At 43.9% G+C, this 24,833-nt stretch overlaps 1 protein-coding gene across 2 annotated transcripts in view; it reads left to right on the plus strand.

The window, feature by feature from the left end:
* The first annotated feature begins 627 nt into the window (after positions 1–627).
* LOC147904767 (secretory carrier-associated membrane protein 1-like) overlaps positions 628–24,833 on the plus strand; it is a 53,392-nt gene continuing 29,186 nt past the window's right edge. The window contains exons 1-2 of one of the 2 annotated variants that reach the window (XR_015542457.1): positions 628–949; positions 1,634–1,681. Coding sequence is in view for 1 of the 2 variants with exons in the window: in XM_087388287.1 (XP_087244413.1) it covers positions 893–949; positions 1,634–1,681 (105 nt within the window). In the remaining variant the exon portion in view is untranslated. The remainder of the gene's footprint in view (positions 950–1,633; positions 1,682–24,833) is intronic. The other variant, XM_087388287.1, reaches the window with a different exon arrangement.

The following is a 24,833-nucleotide window of genomic DNA, read 5'->3' on the forward strand; positions in this document are numbered from 1 at the left end:
GAGAGAGAGAGAGAGAGAGAGAGAGAGAGAGTCAACCACTTTAAAGTATCCATTCAAGTCTAATGAAGAAGAGAAGCCACATATCAACATATTGTCCAATAGTAAAAATGCACTTTCAAAAATTCCAAAAATGCCTAATTTCTTCTTTGCCCAAATTGCATCATTGCTCATGGGGGGTAGGCCAAAAAGAAGTGTCTAAAAAAATACCTTCTTATGACACATCTTCACTAAGGCCTTTGTAAGGGCAGGCCAACGAAAAGGGCAATTGTAAGTTGTAACGAAAGCCTTGAACCTTCCCCACAAGGGGCATGGCCAAACAAGTTGAATGACTTTTGTCATTCATAAGGGTTGCCCAAAAGGAGTTGGGGCAAGGGTGCAGCTTCTAAGCTACATCATGATAATGTGGGCTTGGAGATTGAGAGTGGGGGGGAGACTTGAGAGCTAGAGAGAGAAAGAGAGAGAGAGAGAGAGAATGGTGGAACTTCTGCGAAGTACTCTCCCAAAAAATAAAATAAATAAAAAAATAAGCAATTTGGCTTTCTGTCTCAACTTAAGCCTCCCTCAAGGGTAGGCCAAAAAGGGAGTCGAGATGAACTTAAGCCTCACTATGCTCTTCCACTCGTGCGCAACGTGTGTGCATGTGCCTCGTGAGTCTTTTAAGTAGTGGGGGCAAAAAGTTTGACATTGTGGCACCTGAAGTTTCCTACGAAGGGTACAAAGCCAAGCCACCAAGACTTGTCGCTTAACCTTCCCTTCATACACATCGCTCTCTCCTGTCACTCTAGGGTTTTTCTGCATCCTCGTTCGCCTCTCAGCTCAGATCCCCTTCCACCCTCTACCTGCATCCTCTTCTCCCCTTGGTCCATTGTTAACTCTCTCGGTGAATCGAATCATGAATTACGACAAGAATCCATTTGACGAAGATGCCGAAGAAGTGAACCCCTTTGCGGTGAGCATCGTGCTGCCGATCTCTTACTCCAACTGCATTTGCTTTCGCCAGGGCGTCACTTGCATTCGCTCTTGTACATCGCGCGATCCCGTTCGAAACGGATCTAATTTATTAGGGCTCTCGAGTTTGAACAAGACCGTCTTGCATTTAACGCTTCCTACTGATTATTTAAATCGCACGTCCCACCACTACCTTTTGCCGCTCAACATTGTAGCAATCAGTTAAAGTGTTTCCTGTCACCTAAATTCCCATGTCTCTCTCTCATCTCACCGTGCATCACAAGTGAGTTTGTAGTGCGTGGACATGCGTGCGTGTTTGTGACCATATATTCTTGAACGATCTACACCACCAATGCCGATAACGGCAATGGATGGAGCAGATGGTGAGTGTCATACTTCTGCCGCATATCTTTGCTCACAAGATATGTATATCTGAATCTATAAATCTTATTACTATATTTTCTTCCCCTCTTGCGATTTATAGGGTTAAACTCTAAGTACCGTGTATACAAGCAATGCGTTCACATCACTTGGCACATGCCATGCATTAGTGCGCATATGTGCATGTAGTCTTAGTTGGGTGCTTTGGCATGTGCGTTAGTGCACATATGTGCATGTACTTTGGTCCAATTTCACGTTATAACTTAGTACTTCGGGTCTTAATTGGGTGCTTTGGTTTGTGTAGGTGTCAGGATCGGGGTCTAACTTTGGTGGAGGACCTTTTTACAATCCGGTTGGTAACTTTGTTTCTTGTGAAAACATCACTGACACGTGCGTTCACATGCACATATGGATGGGATCGTGGCACATGGTTCTAAATTTTATGAATTCTATGACTCTTGACAAAAGGCTTGTGAGAAAGCCATTTTGGAAGTTTGTGTTTTGCTCGTCTATTGCATTCCCCTCACCTAAGAAAATGGACGGTGATGAAAACCTAAGGTTTACAAGTTTTTGTTTGTGTTCAAGGAAAGCTTAGCAAGTCATAAAAATGTTTATTTCCTTTAGATCATAAAAAGGCTAGATATATGTTCTTGTTGTATTAGCAAAAATGCAAATTCACCTTGTGAAGTTTTCATCCGTGTTGGGATCCTATTGGTATTGTGATAAATTCTTTCTATCTTATTGGTGGGTTTCCTGCGCAAGTAGCATCTTTTATTTAGAAAGAGACTAAAATGAAATACATAGTATTCACAAGTAGTTGTAGCTTGCATGAAGAGAATGTAGTTTATTTTTTGATTAGCCGTCTTCTCCATTATTGCTAGCCTTTGCCCTTCACCTCCGGAGTGCTGATAGAAACGCAGTGGACATTTGTATAATTGGATGCTCAAGTATGTGTATGTATGTGTGAAAGCATTTTCTTATACTATGTTTTACACTCAACCTTGGTAGTTGATGGTGTGAGAATCTATTTTTTTGGGTGTTCATGAAAGCAGGGGTGAAGGAGGGGATAGGTGATCGAAAATCAGAAAGCTGACGCCATTTTAGTTCACTCCATGGAAGAGCTTGCTTGCTTTTTTTTTCAAAAATAGATCCTTACCCTTTTAGGCATAGCCCATCACAATTCCACGTATGGAAATTCCTTATCTCCAACTCTCTAGAAGTCAACAATGACACATCACCCTTATATTTGTGCTAATCACTCTACCCCCCCCCCCCCCCCCCCAATACATGGGTGTTTGGCCCAACACATTTACATTCAATTGCATATCTCCACGACCCTTTACCCGCATTTGAAAGCTCTTTCTACACCCCACCTCCCTCTGGACTCCATAGTAGAGGGGGTTACATGAGCTACCTATTTTCAAACTTTTGCAAAAGACAAAGTTTTCATATAACATTTCCCCCTCTTGGCTGCCAAGAATATACACAGATTTGGCAGCCAAGAACAAAACCGGCAACTCACAAGACTGCATAAGGCCTCCAAAATTAGCTGTAGACTCACATTTCAGCATTGTCAGATATCCTGCCTCACCTTAAATCTTTTAAGGCGGAAACCATTCACGTTCCACAGGTCTTACCAAATACTTTTTATCTAACCGATGATCCAACCGATTATCATATTTCAAGACTTCTGTAAAAAGCTCAGATCTTAACTGATCATCCAACGTGGCCTTCATTGCTCTTTGCTGAGCCTCATCAGTAAGCATTGCTTCCTGCCTTTGCCCATCCAACTTTTCCAAAGCAAATAATCTGGCTACACTTGCCCTTGTTTCATCCAAATCATGCTCTGCTACTATCCTCAGAGAGTAGGCAGTTCCAATTCAATCGGAAGGATTGCTTCTGTCTTGTATGTAAGATTTGGGGGAGAGAGAGAGCAAGAGTGTGAGCTGAGAGCTGAAAGCTTGAAAGCTTAGTTGCAATGAAGAGTGTAAGAGTACAACTGAAAGAGTGAGAGATAAGGTTTTGTCCTAGTGACAAAACCTTAGCAGTCACTAACCATAGTTAGTGGACTAACTGCGGTTAGGGGGAAAAATCTTTTAAAGAGGGAAAAGTGCCCCTAACTAGCTTATTAAATTACATTGGTCACTGCTGAATTATATCTATAATTCTAACACCCCCTGCAGTGCCAATGTCATGTACAAGGCTGATCAATCACCAAACGGATATAAGTTCAGGGCACTGCGAAATGCCTCAAACTTTTCACATGGTAGTGCTTTGGTGAAAATATTTGCAACGTTGTCATGTGTGGACACAAAGATCATACTGATCTCTCCTGCATGCAACTTCTCTCTGACGTAGTGATAGTGAACCTCAATGTGCTTCGTGCGAGCATGAAACACTGGATTCTTTGCCACTGCAATGGCACTCTGACTATCAGTGAGAATTGGAGAAGGACCCTCCAATGACAGATGAAGATCAGCAAATAGACGTCGCAGCCAGACACATTCAACTGTTGCTGTGAAAGCTGCCCTATTCTCAACTTCACATGATGAGGTAGCCACTGTAGATTGTTTCTTGCTTAGCCAGGAAATGCAAGATTTACCCAAAAAGAAACAATTGCCACTAGTGGACTGCCTAGTGTCATAATCACCAGCCCAATCTGAATCACTCTAGGCATGCATCTGCAAGTCACCCCCTGGGAAATAACAAGCCAAAAGACATCGTGCCCTGCAAATAACGGAAGATGCGCTTAACTGCGTGCCAATGCATAGTTTTTGGGCTGTGCATATACCTGCTCACCTGAGATACTGCAAACTGAATATCAGGTCTAGTGTTGCAGAGATATATGAGGCATCCAACAGCCTGACTGTAAGATGTGGCATCAACTGATTCTCCTGCATCATGCATTGTGAGTTTCAGCCCCGGCTCCATGGGAGTGGCTGTGGGCTTACAATCATGCATGTTAAATCTGTCCAAGAGTTTCTGCACATACTTGGAATGAGACATAACAGTGCCACGTCTCTCTTGAGAGAATTGGATCCCCAAATAAAAGTGAAGCAGCCCCAAATCTGACATGTCAAAGGTGGTCTGCAAATCAGCTTTGAAATCTTCAATATTATCTTCATTGGCTGTCATCAACATAAAGAAGGATGACTAAAATTTCCCCCCCATCCATCTTGATGTAGAGGGTGCTCTCAGTAGGACTATTGTGCAGCCCCTGGCTGGTCAAAAAGGCATGAATCTTGGCATACCATGCACGAGGGGCCTGTTTCAGCCCATACAAAGCTTTGTTTAGCTTGCATACTTGAAGTGCATTTGCTGTAATTTCAAAGCCTGGAGGTTGTTTGACATAAACCTCTTCCAACAAGTCTCCATTTAAGAAGGCTGTTTTTATGTCCAACTGATGAACATTCCACTCAAAATGTGCAGCCATTGCAATAACAGATCGGATGGTGGTCATCCGGGATGTAGGAGCAAAAGTCTCCTCATAATCTATGCCCTTTTTCTGAGCATAGCCTTTAGCAACCAGCCTTGCCTTGTATCTGTCAATGGAGCCATCTGGCTTCCGTTTCACCTTGAAAACCCATCGGGTGCCAATGGCATGTTTACCTGGTGGCAAGTCTACAACATCCCAAGTCTGATTTTTTTCAATGGACTGCAACTCATCGTGCATGGCATTCATCCAATGCACATTGTCCTTTGCCTCTTCGAATGTGGCAGGCTCCTCCTCATCAAGAAGAGTACCTGCATATGCTGATTCCACTGAATTAGCACCTTCCATGTGCCTTGCTGCATTGCGAGTCCTGCCAGGTAATGGAGCATCAATCTTACTCTCCCTGAGAGTGTAGGAGCAAAAGTCTCCTCATAATCTATGCCCTTTTTCTGAGCATAGCCTTTAGCAACCAGCCTTGCCTTGTATCTGTCAATGGAGCCATCTGGCTTCTGTTTCACCTTGAAAACCCATCGGGTGCCAATGGCATGTTTACCTGGTGGCAAGTCTACAACATCCCAAGTCTGATTTTTTTCAATGGACTGCAACTCATCGTGCATGGCATTCATCCAATGCACATTGTCCTTTGCCTCTTCGAATGTGGCAGGCTCCTCCTCATCAAGAAGAGTACCTGCATATGCTGATTCCACTGAATTAGCACCTTCCATGTGCCTTGCTGCATTGCGAGTCCTGCCAGGTAATGGAGCATCAATCTTACTCTCCCTGAGAGTCTGTAACAGCCAGTTTGGGACTGTTTTTGCTGCATGTATGTCTGCAATTTCTTGCTGAACCACCTGTTCCACTGCCTGTGGAGGTGGCAAGACATCTTGTGGCTGAACTGGAGCATCGAGAGGTGGCTGTAAATTCTGATTTGCATCAGAAATATCAGCAGGGGAACCCAAGGCAATGGGTAGCAACCCCTCAAAAGCATCCTTTGAAGAAGAAGGCAAATGAAATTCAGCCTGAGTGTGAGCTGGATTTTCTGCAAATATCACATCTCTACTGACAATGATCTTGCGTGTAGCAAGATTGTAGAGACGGTACCCCTTGCTTTCTGCACTGTACCCAACAAATATGCACTTAATTGCCTTATTTTACAACTTATGCCGAAATTCAACTGGCACATGAGCATATGCAAGGCATCCAAAGACTCGGAAATGATCCACTGAAGGCTTTCTCCCATTCCAGACCTCATAGGGAGTTTTTATTTTCAAAGCCTTAGTGGGAGCCCGATTTAAGATGTAGTTGGCACACATCAGACCTTCAAGCTAGAATTTGTGAGGCATGTGTTTGCCTTTCAGCATACATCTGTCCATCTCCATAAGAGTTCTATTTTTCCTCTCAGCTTTGCTATTTTGCTGAGGGGTCAGCCTCACTGTGAGCTGATGCACAATACCCTTGCCTTTCAGAAAAGCATCAAAATCTGCAGACAAGTATTCCCCACCTCTATCTGTGCGCAATGTCTGTATCTTGATTCCAGTTTCATTTTCAACCATGGCTGAAAAGTGTTTAAACACCATGAACACTTCTGATTTGCGTTTCAGCCTAAAGACCCAAGTGAAATTGGAGTAATCATCAATAAAAGTAACAAAGTAGAGATGACCACCTAACGATGAAGTCCTCATGGGACCATAGACATCACTGTGTATAAGCTGTAATTTGTGGACAGCTATAATTGAACCATCCTTTTTGAAGGGGAATCTATGCATCTTGCCTAAAATGCACCCTTCACAGGCATGTGGAGGAGGTATCTCAAGAGGTGGCAATGCATCAACCATAGAGTGCTTCTGAAGTGTCATCAAGCTGTTGTAATGCATGTGGCCATATCGGGCATGCCATAATTCTGCATTCTGCATGGCAGCAGTCGGGGTAGAAACTGCAAGAGCATGGGCTGCTCTTTTCTCAAAAAGATCAAGCTGAAAAAGCCCACGCAGCAGAGTATCAGATAATCTCAAGGCATAATCATTTTCCTTGTCTCGGACAGCACATTTGTCATCCTCAAAGATGACCTGAAATCCAGCCCTGTTAAGAGTGGACACTGAAAGGAGATTCTTGGTGATACCAGGCACATATAAGACATCTGAAAGTCTAAAAACTGAGCCATCAATGGCAGTAAGCTTAACTTCTTCTGTGCCACGTACTGAATATGACGAGTTGTTGGCACAAGTGACTTTCTTACCATCGGGAGGAGGATGCAAGGAAGTAAAGAGACACTTCCTAGAAGTGATATGTTTGGATGCACCGCTGTCAAAATACCAAGTATTCAGTGTTTCATTGACACTGAAAGCAGATGCATCCGTAGAAGAGTCATAACTGCAAGTCAAAAAGGCATATGTATCATCATTACAAGTGGCTGTACTATCTCGAGCATGTGGAGCAGCCAGCCTAGAATCTGAAATGCAAGATAAAAAGGCATAATCCTGTCCAACAAAGTTGGCTGCAGCATCCCCACTGTCAGATGCATGAGGAGCTGAATCTGAAACAGCCATACCGGAGCTGTTTTTCTTCTCTTTTGCAAGCCTTTTCCTGCATTCTGCAATGTGATGACCTGGCTTTTTTCAGTAATGACAAAAACCCTTCTTCTTGGGCTTACTTGCATCATTTTTAGCCTTTTGTGAAGGCTGTCCTGATCCACTGGAAGGCTGATTTACTGATGTCTTTGCCTGTCCCTTTGTTTTTGACTTGAACTTTGAGAGCATAGCTTGTTCACTTGCACGTGAAGCCAAGTTTTTCTTGGTCTGCTCTTCCTGAAGCAGAAGTCCTATCAACTCATGAAAAGTGAGAGGATTTGCACCCCCCCTCAATGATAAGTTCAGCGAGGTATGAAAGCTGAGATAAGACTCAGGAAGAGAATTCAGAGTGGTGGTAATCATCTCTGAATCAGGAATAATCTCATCTATGTTCAATAATTGCTCTCTGAGATCCTGTAGCTTTGTGAGGTGGATTGACATGGAGTCACCCTCTTCCATATGTGTATTACTTAACTCTCTTTTCAAGAAAGATACCCTTGCATCATTCCGAGCTCCATACATGCTTTCTAAGATATCCCACGTTGACTTCGAGGTCTTACACGACCGGATATGCGGAATGATAAATCTTTTCACTGAAAGAGAGATGCATGACAAAGCTAAGGCATCCCGTGAATCCCATCTCTTCTGCTCTGGAGTAGTGGCTATAGTTGCACGAACAACTTGTTCTGCAGCTGTACCCTGTGCACGACCTCTTTCACTTCCTTGCTGAGGAGGGGTATTAGGTGCCATACCTGCTGGTCGGATCTCACCTCCATTCACATAATCCCATAAATTGCGAGAAATCAGAATATTGCGTACCATAAAACTCCAGAGGGAGTAGTTGGTACCATCCAACTTGTCTTCCTGTGAAAGACCACCGAATTGGAAATCATTCTGATTTTGCTGGGCCATATCTGAGAAAGAGATTTTAGCAGATTCAAGACTGAATTCCCTTACTGGGAATGAAATGCACAACTCCCAAAAAACACAGCCAAGCACTGGCTGTAAATGCAACTCAGATTTCCGCACTTGCACTGTCAGAAATCTGTCCAAGCATCAAAAAACTCTCCAAAATCTGCCAAAAGTGCTGCAAAACACTTCAAGAAAGGCAATATGAACTGAAATCTCCAAAATTTCTCTCCCAACACAAAAGCCCCAAAATAGGTCCGAAATTGCAACCAGAAAGGTTCAAATTGATCAAAAGCCCCAAATGTTGCAAGCATTGCGCTCTGTCTGCAAAAGCCCCAAATTTCACTGAAATTGCAGTGTAATCACAAAATCCCCAAATTTCTGCAAGAAATTGTACTGCAAAACTAAAAGCCTCAAATTTCGAGCTTGAAATTGAGTCAAATTTCACCCAAATAGCTATTCTCCTGCAAAAGCCCCAATTTCTTGGCCAACCTTTGCAATATGCTTGCAATGTGTGCCAAAAAATGGACAAAAGCCCCAAATCTAACAAAATGCCCAATTCACAGATTGTGCTCAAATCTGTCCAAAGATTGCTCTGCCAAACGAGCAAAGTGTACTTGCCAAATGACCAACTTCAAGAGTGCCTATACGGATGGGCTGCATGCAGATAGTATTGATGTACGGAATCTGTACGGACAACTCAGCGCAAGTGTACGAGGTGTACGAACATAACTTGGCGAGGCTGTACGGCAAAGTCCTATGCAAACGTACGGCTAACTGTTTGCAGGCATGATTGGTACGTACGGCGATGGCGCAGCAGGTATGACTGGTACGTACGGCGCTGATGCAGGCTGTATGGCGACGGCAGATCGTACGATCGACGATGTACTGTAGTTGTGCTGTACGGAATGCGCAAGTACGGTAGGTACGGCAGAGTACAAGCAGGTACGAACGAGTGGCGCACGTGTAGTGTGGGACTGTACGTAAACAGTCCGTACAGATCGTACGGACGATCTGTACGGACGACGATGGAGATGAAGCAAAAGCTTGTGGGCTGATGATGGAGGCTAATATGCAGCAGGAGGTGAAGGGAGCAGGGAGCACGAAGCTCTTGAACCCGCTCTGATACCAAATGTAAGATTTGGGGGAGAGAGAGAGCAAGAGTGTGAGTTGAGAGCTGAAAGCTTGAAAGCTTAGTTGCAATGAAGAGTGTAAGAGTACAACTGAAAGAGTGAGAGATAAGGTTTTGTCCTAGTGACAAAACCTTAGTAATCACTAACCATAGTTAGTGGACTAACTGCGGTTAGGGGGAAAAACCTCTTAAAGAGGGAAAAGTGCCCCTAACTAGCTTATTAAATTACATTGGTCACTGCTGAATTATATCTATAATTCTAACACCGTACACTAAATGAAAGGGAGTAAAACCTGTAGCTACTTTGTGTGTAGTATGGTAAGCCCATAAGGCAAAGGGCAGCCACTTTTCCCACTCCGATCAAGTATTTTGAATCATTTTAGCTATGATATCACACAAAATACCATTGGTCTTTTTCACTCTACCACTGCATTGAGGATAATAAGTAGAAGAGAATCTGTGCTTCACAGATAGCTTAGGTAATAAAATTTGCAGTACATCTTTTCTCAAGGTTGGTCCATGATCTGTAAGAATTTCTAGAGGGCATCCAAAGCGAGCACAAATGTTATCCATCACACTTTATGATAACCTTTGCCTCTGCCCATCTCGTGACATAATCAGTTGCAACTAAGATATAGTACTTTCCATGGCGAGAACGGGGAAGAGGCCCCACAAAATCCAACCCCCAATTTTCAAAAGGCCTCAAATCTTGGATGGGGTGAAGTGGGTCCCTTTTTAGTTCCCTTCTTTCAAAAGCTTGACAACTATGACAAGTGGTACACCATGTTTGGATGTCCTTATGCAAATGACACGACCCCGCAGGATCTGACCCTATCATGACCTAGCATCTCGTCCTCAATACAACCAGAATCATAGAGTAGGTGCCTCGATCCTTGCGACCACCCTCGAGCACGTGGACTATAGCTCGACTCATCCATAGGTCCGTATCTAACCCAGGCGTCCCATACCACCTGAGCCCGTCTCGAGGACCTTCGATACACCACCTATGATCCGCCATGTAGATGGCCAGAGTCCCGGCCTGGGTCCAAGTCCCATCCATCAGTTGAGGAGCGCTCAACTGATCTACACAATAGCACTGGCCCTCCCTCTATATAGAAAGAAACCCGCTATAGATAGCACAATGCTACGAATAGCTCCCTCCATATAAAGCGAGTACTATATATGAATCAATCTCTATATATAGCAATCTAAAGCGAGCAATATATATGAATCAATCTCTATATATAGCAATCTCGGCTAAAAATAGCCATCCAGCCCTATGCTATCCCGTAACCCACGTTCACCTGATATCCAACCCTAGGTACACCATGCACATGACATACTCCCCTTCCTCTAAGAACTGTGAGAGAATGGAGAGTGAGAGAGAGCAAGAGAGTGAGAGCTGGAGAGCTGAAAGCTGAGAGCTGAGTTGCAATAGAAGAGTGTGAAGAATTTCAATCATCCTTGTGAGATCATGGTGGGTGTGTTTGATTCTCTCTAACATCCTTGTAAAGAAAATCCCTTTCAACTTCTTACAACTTGCTAAACCCAATACTTACTAAATGCATGGTCCTCATCACCCAATATAAATTCATCCTCAGGGACTTCACCTCACAAAATTTTAGTGTACCACGTGCATTCAAAATGGGGGGTATTGTAATCTAACTTTTTGAAAAAATTTAATAGGGTTAGAATAAAAGGAGGGGTTCTTTAATTCAACTATAGAAAAAAATCCAATATTTCATAAGTAAAGAGGGGTGGTTTTATTGGAGTTAGGATAGCATTTTCTGCACTGTACCCAACAAATATGCACTTAATGGCTTTATCTGACAACTTGTGCCTAAATTCAACTGGCACATGAGCATAAGCAAGGCATCCAAAGACTCGGAAGTGATCCACTGAAGGCTTTCTCCCATTCCAGACCTCATATGGAGTTTTTGTTTTTAAAGCCTTAGTGGGACCCCGATTCAAAATGTAATTGGCACACATCAAGCCCTCAAGTCAGAATTTGTAAGGCATGTGTTTGCTTTTCAGCATACATCTGTCCATTTCCATGAGAGTTCTATTTTTCCTCTCAGCTTTGCCATTTTGCTGAGGGGTCAGCCTGACTGTGAGCTGATGCACAATACCCTTGCCTTTCAGAAAAGCATCAAATTCTGCAGACAAGTATTCCCCACCTCTATCTGTGCGCAATGTCTGTATCTTGAGTCCGGTTTCATTTTCAACCATGGCTGAAAAGTGTTTAAACACCATGAACACTTCTGATTTGTGCTTCAGCCCAAAGACCCAAGTGAAATTGGAGTAATCATCAATAAATGTAACGAAGTAGAGATGACCACCCAACGATGGAGTCCTCATGGGACCACAGACATCACTGTGTATAAGCTGTAATTTGCAGACAGCTTTAAATGAACCATCCTTCTTGAAGGGGAATCTATGCATCTTGCCTAAAATGCACCCTTCACAGGCATGTGGAGGAGGTATCTCAAGAGGTGGCAATGCATCAACCATGGAATGCTTCTGAAGTGTCATCAAGTTGTAATGCATGTGGCCATATCGGGCATGCCATAATTCTGCATTCTGCATGGCAGCAGTCGGGGTAGAAACTGTAAGAGCATGGGCTGCTCTTTTCTCAAAAAGATCAAGCTGAAAAAGCCCACGCAGCAGAGTACCAGATAATCTTAAGGCATAATCATCTTCCGTGTCTCGGACAGCACATTTGTCATCCTCAAAGATGACCTGAAATCCAGCTCTGTTAAGAGTGGACACTGAAAGAAGATTTTTGGTTATACCAGGCACATATAAGACATCTGAAAGTCTGAAAATTGAGCCATCAATGGCTGTGAGCTCAACATCTCCTGTGCCACGTACTGAATATGATGAGTTATTGGCACAAGTGACTTTCTTACCAACGGGAGGTGGATGCAAGGAAGTAAAAAGACACTTTCTAGAAGTGATGTGCTTGGATGCCCCGCTGTCAAAATACCAAGTGTTCAGTGTTTCATTGACACTGAAAGCAGATGCATCCGTAGAAGAGTCATAACTGCAAGTCAAAAATGCATAAGTATCATCATTACAAGTGGCTGTACTATCCCGAGCATCTGGAACAGCCAGCCTAGAATCTGAAATGCAAGATAAAAAGGCATAATCCTGTCCAACAAAGTTGGCTGCAGCATCCCCACTGTCAGATGCATGAGGAGCTGAATCTGAAACAGCCATACCGGAGCTGTTTTTCTTCTCTTTTGCAAGCCTTTTCCTGCATTCTGCAATGTGATGACTTGGCTTTTTGCAGTAGTGAAAAAAACCCTTCTTCTTGGGCTTACTTGCATCATTTTTAGCCTTTTGTGAAGGCTGTCCTTACCCACTGGAAGTCTTATTTACTGATGTCTTTGCCTGTCCCTTTGTTTTTGATTTAAACTTTGAGAGCATGGCTTGTTCACCTGCATGTGAAGACAAGTTTTTCCTGGTCTGCTATTCCTGAAGCAGAAGTCCTATCAACTCATGAAAAGTGAGAGGATTTGCACCCCCCCTCAATGATAAGTTCAGCGAGGTATGAAAGCTGAGATAAGACTCAGGAAGAGAATTTAGAGTGGTTGTAATCATCTCTGAATCAGGAATAATTTCATCTATGTTTAACAGTTTCTCTTTGAGATCCTGTAGCTTTGTGAGGTGGACTGACATGGAGTCACCCTTTTCCATATGTGTATTACTTAACTCTCTTTTCAAGAAAGATACCCTTGCATCATTCCAAGCTGCATACATGCTTTCTAAAATATCCCACGTTGCCTTGGAGGTCTTACACGACTGGATATGCGGAATGATAAATCTTTTCACTGAAAGAGAGATGCATGACAAAGCTAAGGCATCTCGTGAATCCCATCTCTTCTGATCTGGAGTAGTGGCTATAGCTGCATCAACAACTTGTTCTGCAGCTGCCCCCTGTGCACGACCTCTTCCACCTCCTTGCTGAGGAGGGGTATTAGGTGCCATACTTGCTGGTCGGATCTCACCCCCATTCACATAATCCCATAAATTGCGAGAAATCAGAATATTGTGTACCATAAAACTCCAGAGGGAGTAGTTGGTACCATCCAACTTGTCTTCCTGTGAAAGACCACTGAACTGGAAGTCATTCTGATTTTGCTGGGCCATATGTGAGAAAGAGATTTAAGCAGATACAAAATTGAATTCCCTTACTGGTAATGAAATGCACAACTCCCAAAAAACACAGCCAAGCACCGGCTGTAAATGCAACTCAAATTTCTGTACTTGCACTGTCAGAAATCTATCCAAGCGTAAAAAACTCTTCAGAATCTGCCAAAACTGCTGCAAAACACTTCAAGAAAGGCAGTATGAACTGAAATTGCTCTCCCAACTCTAGAAATTGCTCTCCCAACACAAAAGCCCCAAAATAGGCCTGAAATTGCAACCTGAAAGGGGCAAATTGATCAAAAGCCCCAAATGTTGCAAGAATTGCGCTCTGTCTGCAAAAGCCCCAAATTTCACGGCAAGATTGCAGTGTAATTACAAAATCCCCAAATTTCTTCAAGAAATTGTACTGCAAATCTGAAAGCCCCAAATTTCGAGCTTGAAATTGCAACCAGAAAGGGGCAGAAGTACTGAAAGCCCCTAATTTTGCAATTTCAGTAGAAAGCTCCAAATTTCAGACCAAATCTGCAATGTTTGCTTTAAGTGTTGCTCCAAAACTACAAATGATTGCAATGTCTGCAACAAACAAAATGCCCCAAATGTACTTCCAAAAATTTGAGCCAAACAATGGCTGTCTGCAAAATGTGCCTGCCAAAGATCACCTGCGAGTTTCTCCTGTACGGAATCAGAGATTGTACGGAGGACTACTTGTTGTACGGAAGCAGGACCAGTACAGAAGTACGAATGACAGTACGGAGAAGGTACGTGCTGGTACGGATGGTGACAACGAAATGTATGGCTGGTGGCAGCGAGCTGTACGTACAGGTACGGAATTGTATGGCGAACCGTACAGTCTGACGACGGACTATATGGCACTTGTACGGACGCGATGTACGACGACCACGGCACTTGTACGGACGCGATGTACGACGACCACGGCACTTGTAGATCTGTACGGCGGGTACGGTACGGTAGGTAAGGTACGATAGGGTACGGACGTGCAGAGACGAAGTACGGATTTCGTACAGTCGTACGGACTGTACGGGCGAGGTGTAGCAGTAGGAGCGTGGGTTGTAGGCTGGAGATGAACGGGGAAGAAGTAGGGAGCTGGATCAAATGCTCTGATACCAAATGTGAGAGAATGGAGAGTGAGAGAGAGCAAGAGAGTGAGAGCTGGAGAGTTGAAAGCTGAGAGCTGAGTTGCAATAGAAGAGTGTGAAGAATACAACTCAATGAGTGAGAGATAAGGTTTTGTCCTAGTGACAAAACCTTAGTAGTCACTAACCATAGTTAGTGAACTAACTGCGGTTAGGGGGAAAAACCTCTTAAAGAGAGAAAAGTGCCCCTAACTAGCTTATTAAATTACATTGGTCACTGCTGAATTATATCTATAATTCTAACAAGAACTCACTCTTGAGTTCACCAGAAAGCCCGAAAACTCTCTGGCAAGATGAGTCCATGCCAATAACTATACTCTGACTATCAGTTTGAGTTTTCCATAGGTCCGTATCTAACCCAGGCGTCCCATACCACCTGAGCGCGTCCAGAGGACCTTCGATACACCACCTATGATCCGCGATGTAGATGGCCAGAGTCCCGGCTTGGGTCCAAGTCCCATCCATCAGTTGAGGAGCGCTCAACTGATCTACACAATAGCACTGGCCCTCCCTCTATATAGAAGGAAACCCGCTATAGATAGCACAATGCTATGAATAGCTCCCTCCATATAAAGCGAGCACTATATATGAATCAATCTCTATATATAGCAATCTCGGCTAAAAATAGCCATCCAGCCCTATGCTATCCCGTAACCCATGTTCACCTTGTAGGTACGGGTCAAAGAGAGAGAGAGAGTGCAGGTACAAGACGAGTACGGAAGAGAGGTCACGTCAAACTTAGATCGATAGATTAGGTTGCAAAACACAAGTACAAAGTACTTGTATCTAGGCCTAGGACTAAGTGTCCTAGGTGTCACATAGGACTAAGTGTCCTATGTGGCATAGAAGGCACTAACACTATAAGTGCCTACACTTATGCCTACAAGGCACATACCATGGCCTATAGGGCATCACTAGAACCACCAAAAGATGGCCTACAACCCCCCCTCCGTGGGATGGGCTGAAGTACTCTGGAAACGTCCTAGAATACTTGGTAGTTTTTGGTCATGGTGACACATGTTCATCCAAAAGGATATAGCCACCTATGAATGTACAGGGAATGTCAGATCATGTAACAAAGGGAACCAAGTGTAAAGCCTGTCGGAAGACTTCGAACTTGGGACGAGGAAGTACCTTTGTAAACATATCTGCGATGTTGTCCTCTGTGGGAAGATAGGACAACTCTATGTCTCCTGCTGACAACCGCTCCCGAACATAATGATAGTGAACTTCAATATGCTTGGTACGCGCATGAAACACTAGGTTACGTGCAATGGCCAAAGCACTCTGGCTGTCAGTGTAGACAATAGTGGAGGATGTCTGGCAAATACCAAGATCTGTAAGTAACTGTCGAAGCCAAACACACTCTACTGTAGCGGTGAAGGCTGCCCTGTACTCAGCCTCACAACTAGACGTTGCAACTGTCGGTTGCTTCTTGCTGAGCCAAGAAATACATGAATTGCCAAGTAAAAAACAATTGCCAGTATGTGACGTTCTGGTGTCGGAACATCTTGCCCAGTCACTATCCGTGTAAGCATGCATGGTAAGTGAACCCTGATCACCATAGAAGAGGGCTAAATCCTGAGTGCCTTTGAGATATCTGAAGACTCTCTTCACTGCCTGCCAATGCTGTGAACTGGGCATGTGCATGAATCTGCTGAGCTGAGATACTGCATACTGCAAGTCAGGTCTGGTGTGACATAAATAAATAAGGCATCCAACAGCCTGCTGATAAAGAGTGATATCACATGGTGGGCTCTCATCATGAGCTGAGAATTTGAAGCTAGGGTCAAGTGGAGTAGAGATTGGCTTGCAATCCTCAAACTGAAAACGATCAAGGAGCTGTCCAATATACTTGGACCGAGACATCATGATACCCCCCTCAACATGAGCAAACTGAATGCCCAAATAATAATGGAGTTGTCCCATGTCTGACATGTCAAAAATCTGCTGCAAATCAGCCTTGAAAGCTGCAATTTGCTGAGTATCTAGGCCCGTGATAAGCATGTCATCCACATATAAAATCAGCACTAAAAAATCAGATCCACTCCCACGGAAATAAAGAGTGGGTTCTGTGGGACTATTCTTTAAACCAAGGGATAATAAGTGTGCATGAATTTTGGCATACCATGCCCTGGGTGCCTGCTTCAAACCATAAAGAGCTTTTCTAAGCCGGCATACCTTATTTTCAGAATTAACAACCTCAAATCCAGGAGGTTGTGTGACATAGACTTCTTCCTGCAGATCCCCATGAAGAAAGGCAGTCTTGATGTCAAGTTGGTGCACTTACCAATGATGATGGGCGCAATGGCAATGACACATCGAATGGTAGTAATTCTGGATGTGGGAGCAAATGGCTCCTGAAAGTCAATGCCTTGTTGTTGGGCATACCCTTTTGCAACAAGACGAGCTTTGTATCGATCTATGCTGCCATCAAATCTCCTTTTTAATTTGTAGACCCACCGCGTTCCAATGGCATGCTTGCCAGGTGGGAGATCTACTCATTCCCAAGTGTCATTTTTGACAATAGATTGTAACTCAGCTTTCATTGCATCCATCCACTCTTTGCTGTCAAAAGCATCTTTATGGCACAAAGGCTCTTCATTGCAAGCTGTGTGCAAACTCAAGAAAGTGACCATGCTGTCTATTCCCTGATCTTGTCCGGGCAGGCAATTTTGTTGTTTCTGGTTTGCAATGTGATGACATGGAATTCAAATCCGAGATCCAAGAATGGTCAGAAATTGTGTGAGTCTGAGGTACATGATTTGCCCTCTGCTGTGAATGTAGCTTTGCAAGAGCTCTATAATTGAGATGGCCCATTCTCTCATGCAAAAGATGAGTTTCAGCAAGCTGTGAATCTGAAATAGCCAATGCTTCAGTAGAAAGTGCAGCTGAATGATGATGAAGGTGATAAAGTCCTTTTTGCAAAGTGCCAGTGAGAACTATGGCATTGTCATCACGAAGATCATATACTAGGCATCTGTAGCCATCAAAAATTACTTTGAAACCTGAAGAAGCATTGCTGAAATTGAAATCAAGTTGACTTCAATTCCAGGCACAAAAAGAACATTTGTCAGAGTGACAGGATGGCCAGAAATGGATGTGAGCTGCACATCTCCAACTCCTTTTACAGCATATGAAGCATTATTGACACATGTAACAGTCCCCCTCGAGGTGCATCAGCTAGAGAATGAAACAACTGTGTGCAAGATGTGACATGCTTGGAAGCTCCACTATCAAAGTACCAGGACTGAGCATCATTAGCAGCAAAGAGTGCATCAGCTTTGGAGGGATCGAATGAGCAATGGACAGCCCATGCCCAATCATCCTGAAGAGCATGTGCATGTGAAGCATCTGCTGGCTCATGGGATTCAATGGCATGTGAGGCATTAACTGTCAATCCTGCTTTCTTTTTCTCCGAAGCAATGCGCTTCCTGCATTCTGAAATGTCATGTCCAGGCTTGCGACAATAGTTGCATCTTTTCTTCTTTCCCTTATTTGCTGTATTTTTAGATGCGCAGAGGAATTGCAGCTGCTATGCGCAGAGGAATTGCAGCTGCTGTGCGCAGATTTTGGCTTGCCCATAGGCTTGGAAGCCTTGCCTCTTCCTGTCTGCTGTGAAGCAAATGCATGATCAGGAATAATGGCTTGTCTGTTAGCTCTACTTTGCTCTTCCTGCAAAAGCAAAGTAACTAGCTGATCAAAAGAATAGTGGTCTGGATTACCCATGGTCACTAATCGTAATCGAAGGGTTGTAGCAAACCCTTGATATGTATCTGGCAGTCCATTCAATGTAGTACTGACAAGCTGTGAATTTGGCACCACCTCATCAATGTTGGCAAGCTGTTCCATGAGGTCCTTGACCTTTGTTAAATATGCATCCATTGACTCACCTTCATTCATATTCACTTCCTGTAATTGCCTTCTCAAATATGCAACACAAGCTTCATTGCGAATCTGATATAGAGAAGCCAATTTATCCCAAGCATCCTTTGCTGTCCTGCAAGAACGGATGTGTGGAATAATGATTCTCTTGCATGATAAAGCAATGCATGAGTGTGCATTTGCATCTCTTGCATCCCATCTAGAGTGTTCTTGAGTTGGAAGAGCAGCAGTAGGAGTGCTAGAGGAAGAGGCATCAGGAGGAGTACCACCTGCAGAAGGACCAGCAGTAGAAACAACCAGTGTAGCATGATTCTCTTGCATGATAAAGCAATGCATGAATGTGCTTTTGCATCTCTTGCATCCCATCTAGACTGTTCTTGAGTTGGAAGAGCAGCAGTAGGAGTGCTAGAGGAAGAGGCATCAGGAGGAGTACCACCTGTAGAAGGACCAGCAGTAGAAACAACCACTGTAGCATTGGCTGGCCTCAGATCAGCCCCAGAAACAATATTCCACAAATGCTTTGCAACAAGAATATGTTTCATGAGATAAGACCACATCGGATAGTTGGTGCCATCCAACTTATCATCTTCACGAAGAACTCCAAATAAATCTTGATTGTTCCCAACCATAGCAACTGTGATAACCTGTAAAAGACCTGAAAACCCAAAAGCCTCAAGGCTATCACTGCAAAAAGCTGGCTGTCCCAAAAAATGACAGCAAATATCTGCAAATTTCTGACCCAAATCAAAGGGCAAATGCAGATCTGACCCAAATGTGACTGTGACAGGCAATGTGCACTGCAAAAACAGCAAATATGGCAAAAGCCCCAAATTTATTGAGGGCAAATAGGCCAAAAAGAGGGCAAATTCAGAAAAGCCCCAAATTTTTGCTGAAATTTTGCAAATGTGACCCAATGTATGCAAATCTGACTCAATGTCATGCAAATGTAACTGAATGTCCTGCAATCTGACCCAATGTACTGCAATCTAAACAAGAAATTGCAGAACAAATCCCAAAACTCCAATTTCTTGCAAGAAATTGCAATTAAAGGAGGTGAAAGAAATGAAAACCCCAAATTTTCCAATGTCCTGCAAAAGCCCCAAATCTGCAAATGTCTGTAGATGATTGCATTGAGACCAAGGACCTGATTCCAGCCAATGCTAAAACAGGTACATAACCTGTGGTGAATCTGTACGGAATACCTAGATGAAGCTGTACGGAATACCACTGAAGGTACGTAGTACAGGAAGCTGGTACAGACTGCTGACGACTGAAGGTACGGTGAAAGTACCTTGTGCTAAATTCCGGACACCGATGCGTCGTGGCAGCTGATACAGTATCCTCTCCTTGAGTAAAAGCATAATCCGATCACTCCTACGTAGGTACAGTCGTACGACGTAGGTACCTTGTACGGTGAAGGTATACGAATGGCGTACGGTACATCGTGCAAATGGAGTACGACGATGGTACTGTTGTACGAAGTAGGTGCGACGGGCAGAAAGGCTAATGACGTAGCTGGGCTGCAGAAAGGCTAGCGACGTAGCTGGACTGCAGAAAGCGGAATCTGTACAACGATGCAACGGCTACGTGCAGTACGGACAGCGACGGTGCAGGTACGAACCACTGATACCAGGCCTTCCGTACAACTGTACGGAAGGGAATGCAGATACACCTGTTACTTGGGGAGCTGGACGCATGCTCTGATACCACTGTAGGTACGGGTCAAAGAGAGAGAGAGAGAGTGCAGGTACAAGATGAGTACGGAAGAGAGGTCACGTCAAACTTAAATCGATAGATTAGTACGGAAGAGAGGTCACGTCAAACTTAGATCGATAGATTAGGTTGCAAAACACAAGTACAAAGTACTTGTATCTCTGAATGATAATGTGTTTGATTGGTGCTTTGTTCGAGGAGGATAAAGTTGATGGCACTAATTACTCTTTATGAACTTTCATGATTAAAAATGTGTGGTTGCCAAAGCTTTATGGAGAGTAGTGGAATGGGGATTAGCCTTGTCCTGCGTATGCTACGCCTAATGCACAAGGCATGCCTGGTAGAACACAAGCATAGTAGTGGCCAAGTAGGACGGAGCCCTTCACACCACATTTTGGAGATGGCTGCCAGTTGGTGTGAACCCAACCTTAGATCTGCATACTTGATCTTGGCCAGTTGGAGTCGTCAACATGAGAAGCCCTCTCGTTTCCATCGTTTGCCTGATTGTTTTGACTCCTATGACTCTTGGACGACGAGTTCTTTTGATCAGCTTCTTCTTTCTAGTCCCTCGTATAATGTCTAGGTTGGTTGCTGCAGTCCGCCTATAGAACAGTTCTCGTCATTAAGTTTATCTTCTTTCTTCTTGTTTGGCTTGTCGTTGCCAGTCCTGTCCTTACTCTTGCCTTGTGCAACAAAGGCTTTGTCATTGCCCTAGGCCCCTCCTACACTAACATAGCCCTCAACTCAAAAGTGAGCGGCCTTGGCCTTTCCAACGTTGTAATGCTGTTACAAAGGTTTTGAAGCTCTTTGGCAACATATTGAGCATGAGCATCGCCAATTGAATCAGATCCACATTGTGACCAACTGCTCCTAGTTCATCTCTCAACACCTTCATGTGTGAGGTAGTCACGCACGATTTCTTCCTCCTCCACCCTCATGGTGAAGAGTTTATTCTTAAGGCTGAGGATCCTTGTGGTACTGTTCGTTTCGTACATGTCCTTTAGGATGTCCCATACTTCCTTCAAAGTATTTGCCAAAGAATTTGCAAAATCACTATGTCTGTTGTCATCATAATATCATTGATAGTGCTTCGGCATCCTTTCCTCCCACTCTTCTACCTCATCTAGATCAGCGTTTTATTACATTCCTATCATCGTGACTCCATTGTGTCTTTTGTCTCTTGCTGCTACCTTCCAAACGTCCTTGCTACTAGGTGTCTCCCTAGCTTCTAGATACTGTAGTTATCCCCATCGAGCTTGCTTGCTTCCCCAAAGTGTGGAATTGACACATGTGTTACTATTGGACTGAAGTTCTTGGAATAGACTCAACTTAGATACAATTGAAACTACAATCCCTCACTAAGGCACTCCTGTCTGAATCTTGGTCACCTTCCTTCTTGCGTAGGAGTTCTTCAATTTTCACAAGCGTGAATTGAGATCTCCTTTCAAAAGGTTCTTGCTTCCAAGTTCCATGCAATCATGAATCTTCCTCAAGGCATTGATACAATTTTAGACAATAGAGATAGAGGTTGCTTGCTGTAGCCAACACTCCCACAGGTAGAAGAATATATAGATAGTAGCTTAGGAATCACACAATGCTAATATTAAATCTCACTCCTTTTGTTTGTGCACACAAGTGTATACAGCAGTAGATACAAACGTAGATCTTGAGCAATGCATAGTAGAGTAGAACAGCAAAACATGTATTACAGATTGCTCTAATGTGTAATGAAGGCCAAGATTGGGCCAAATTAGGGGATGTTTAGGCCTAGAGAGCTCATATAGTGGAGGGAGACTAGGAGACTATATAAGTCCACCTCCCCACACATTTGATGTGACATCTAATCCTATCTACTCTCCTCCTTTCCTCCTACTTGCTGCCTACAATCTATCTCCCAATCTCTCTCTCTCTCTCTCTCTCTCTCTCTCCTCCATACCTCTTCCTCTCTCTCTACTACCCCTTCTCCTTCCTTCTTCCCCTTATCCACTTCCCCTTCTGCTCTTCTATCTCCCTTTCTCTAATCTGCCCCCTTTGGCACCTTTGCTTCCCCCTTCCACCATTCTAAAGAAACACAATTGATAACACCCAAGCCGTGTTGCAACATACGAGTGACTCGAGTCGTGCATACAACAGAAGCTACACCAACCCAGCAGCAGGAGAAAGCAATCTACCCTTTGAATCTGAACTTGCTTGGCTGAAATCTACAACTGGCGGGCTATCCTTTCCTACGTCAATGACTAGTGGCTGTCTACGTCAATGACTTACCTATCCCTTCAGCCAACTGTACACGGGACTGGAAGACAAGCACTAAAGTGGTTCTTGGAGATCCAGTCTAACCAGTTGATCCAAACCAGTTGAACTAGTTGTTACCTCACAAACTTGCCTTGCCATGCCAAACTGTCACGGGGATGTTCATTTCATGTGCAAATAACCCTCGTGGACAAACCCGAGTATATTTTGGTCGTAGGGGATTGGCCTAGAGGAAGTGTTGACTTCCCAGAAGTCCGGGGCCACATGGCAGCCCCTCATGCACTACCTACCACCCTCTCCCTCTCTCCTCCAAGCGTTACGGGTTAATGTTTCGCACTTTTTCCCAAGGTTAATGTTTTTGGCACGCATGTCAAAATCGTCTATCTCTTATGTATTTTGCTATCATCACACGTTTCGAGGTAGTCCGTACGGTTGTATGGACTGCATGCACATTTTCCAAAGCTTCCATACAGGCTGTACGGAACCTTTAGTGCTGCTATACGGACATTAATGTTGCAATATGGCTGAATGGGACCTAGAATGGTCAACCCAGCTATGGGGGTTGGCTATTTGCAGCCACCTGTGTGTGACAATATTGCACCCAAGGGCAAATTGAAAGACTACAAAGAGGGTGGGGCTACTGTAAAGTTTGAGACATTCAATGGGACATAGGACAGGTTGAAAGCATTGACTTTTGTGCAACAATTTGATGCTGTCTATGCTGGTGGGAACTTCACAGAGTCATCAAAGGTTAGGAGAGCAGCCACATTTCTCAAGGGCAATGCACGTCAATGATGGACTAATTTGCTCTTGCAAGGTAGAGCCCCTACCACTTGGGTTGAGTTCAAGCAAGTCTTTTCATATGCTTGGCTCACCACCACTTTTGAAGTGGACATAATGACAGCTTGGCACAAGCTAGATGCCACAAATTGCAAGAACTTAGAAGAGTACAACAAAAAGTTTTGGGAAGTCTTGCTGCCCGTGAGTTCTTTTAGGCATGTAGAGCTGTCCGAACAGATTGAGAAGTATGAGGGGAAACTTCCTCTTTTTGTTTGGGCATTCATGTGCTCACTCGCCCTCTTCCATGCATATGTAACATTCATTGGCATCATAGAGGGCTTTCCTCACCTTTGTCCTGCAACAAATTGAGCCTTGACGGGCTGCTCAAGCTTTCTGAAATTTTTATGACCTCCCTCGTTGCTGCCCTTAAATTTATGTGCTTCCTGGTTGTTGCCCTTGAAGCCCAAAGTCTTCCCCTGCAAGATGGTATAAGCTGTAGAGGCATTTTCTATCAGCTGAGACATATTGGAGACTTTGGTTTTGTGTAGTAATCCCAGATTTCCTTTGGCAGCCCACAACAGGATTAGAGTGAGAAAAAGGGAGAAAAGAAGGATTACCGGAGGGGTAAGAAGCCCAAACCCACTGCTAGTCTTATGCCAGATGTCACTGGAGCCATACATGATGTAGATGCCACGGAGCCATGTAGAGTGTGGGGCAAAATCCGTGACTAGACGCTTTGTTCTTTTTTTATCTAGGGGCACGAGCCAATTTCATTTCTCCAGAGCTGGCTGGAAAATTGGGCATAAAGGCAGAAGAGATGGGACCATTGGGACCATTATGTGATACAAATATGGCTTGCCCAGGGCACAGTGAGTCAGTCACACCGATAATTGGGAAGCTCCCCATGCACATTCAGAGTTACGTGGACATTGAAGAGTTCTATATTATGCCACTGAATGGATGCAATGTTTTGCTGGGTATACCTCGGGCACCATAGGAAGGGAGCACATTTGGATGCCATAAACAAAACTTTCACTTTGACTCACCGAGGGAAAACTCATGTTTTGGATGCTAAACTAAAAGGAGAATCTATTCCAGTTTTATCGGCTTCGGCCATTTCAAATGTAATGAAAAAGCATCTTTCTGTGTACTTGGTTTTTGCAATTGAAAACGGCCAACATAAGAAAACTCTAATTTTTTAAAGCTGGATAAAGAGAGGACAGATTTCCTTTTTCAGTTTCACGAATGTTTTTCAGACTCCCCTACCATAGGAATTACCTCCAGAACGCCTTGAGGACCATGCCATAGATGTAATTCCAGGTAGCAGCCCGCCAAATAAACCTCCTTACACGGTTAGTGCAGCCTAGCAAGAGGAGATTATGAATCAGGTAAATGACCTCTTGGAAAAGGGGCTGATTTAGCCCAGCTCTTCTCTCTATTGTTCCCGCGTGTTGCTTGTGCAAAAGAAGGATGGATTGTGGAGGATGTGCATAGATTATAGGGCTCCGAATAAGATAACCATCAAGGAC

Source organism: Dipteris shenzhenensis, chromosome 2 (genome assembly GCF_047967505.1).
Source record: "Dipteris shenzhenensis isolate YYH24624 ecotype China chromosome 2, Dip_SZ_1.0, whole genome shotgun sequence".
Classification (NCBI taxonomy): Eukaryota; Viridiplantae; Streptophyta; class Polypodiopsida; order Gleicheniales; family Dipteridaceae; genus Dipteris; species Dipteris shenzhenensis.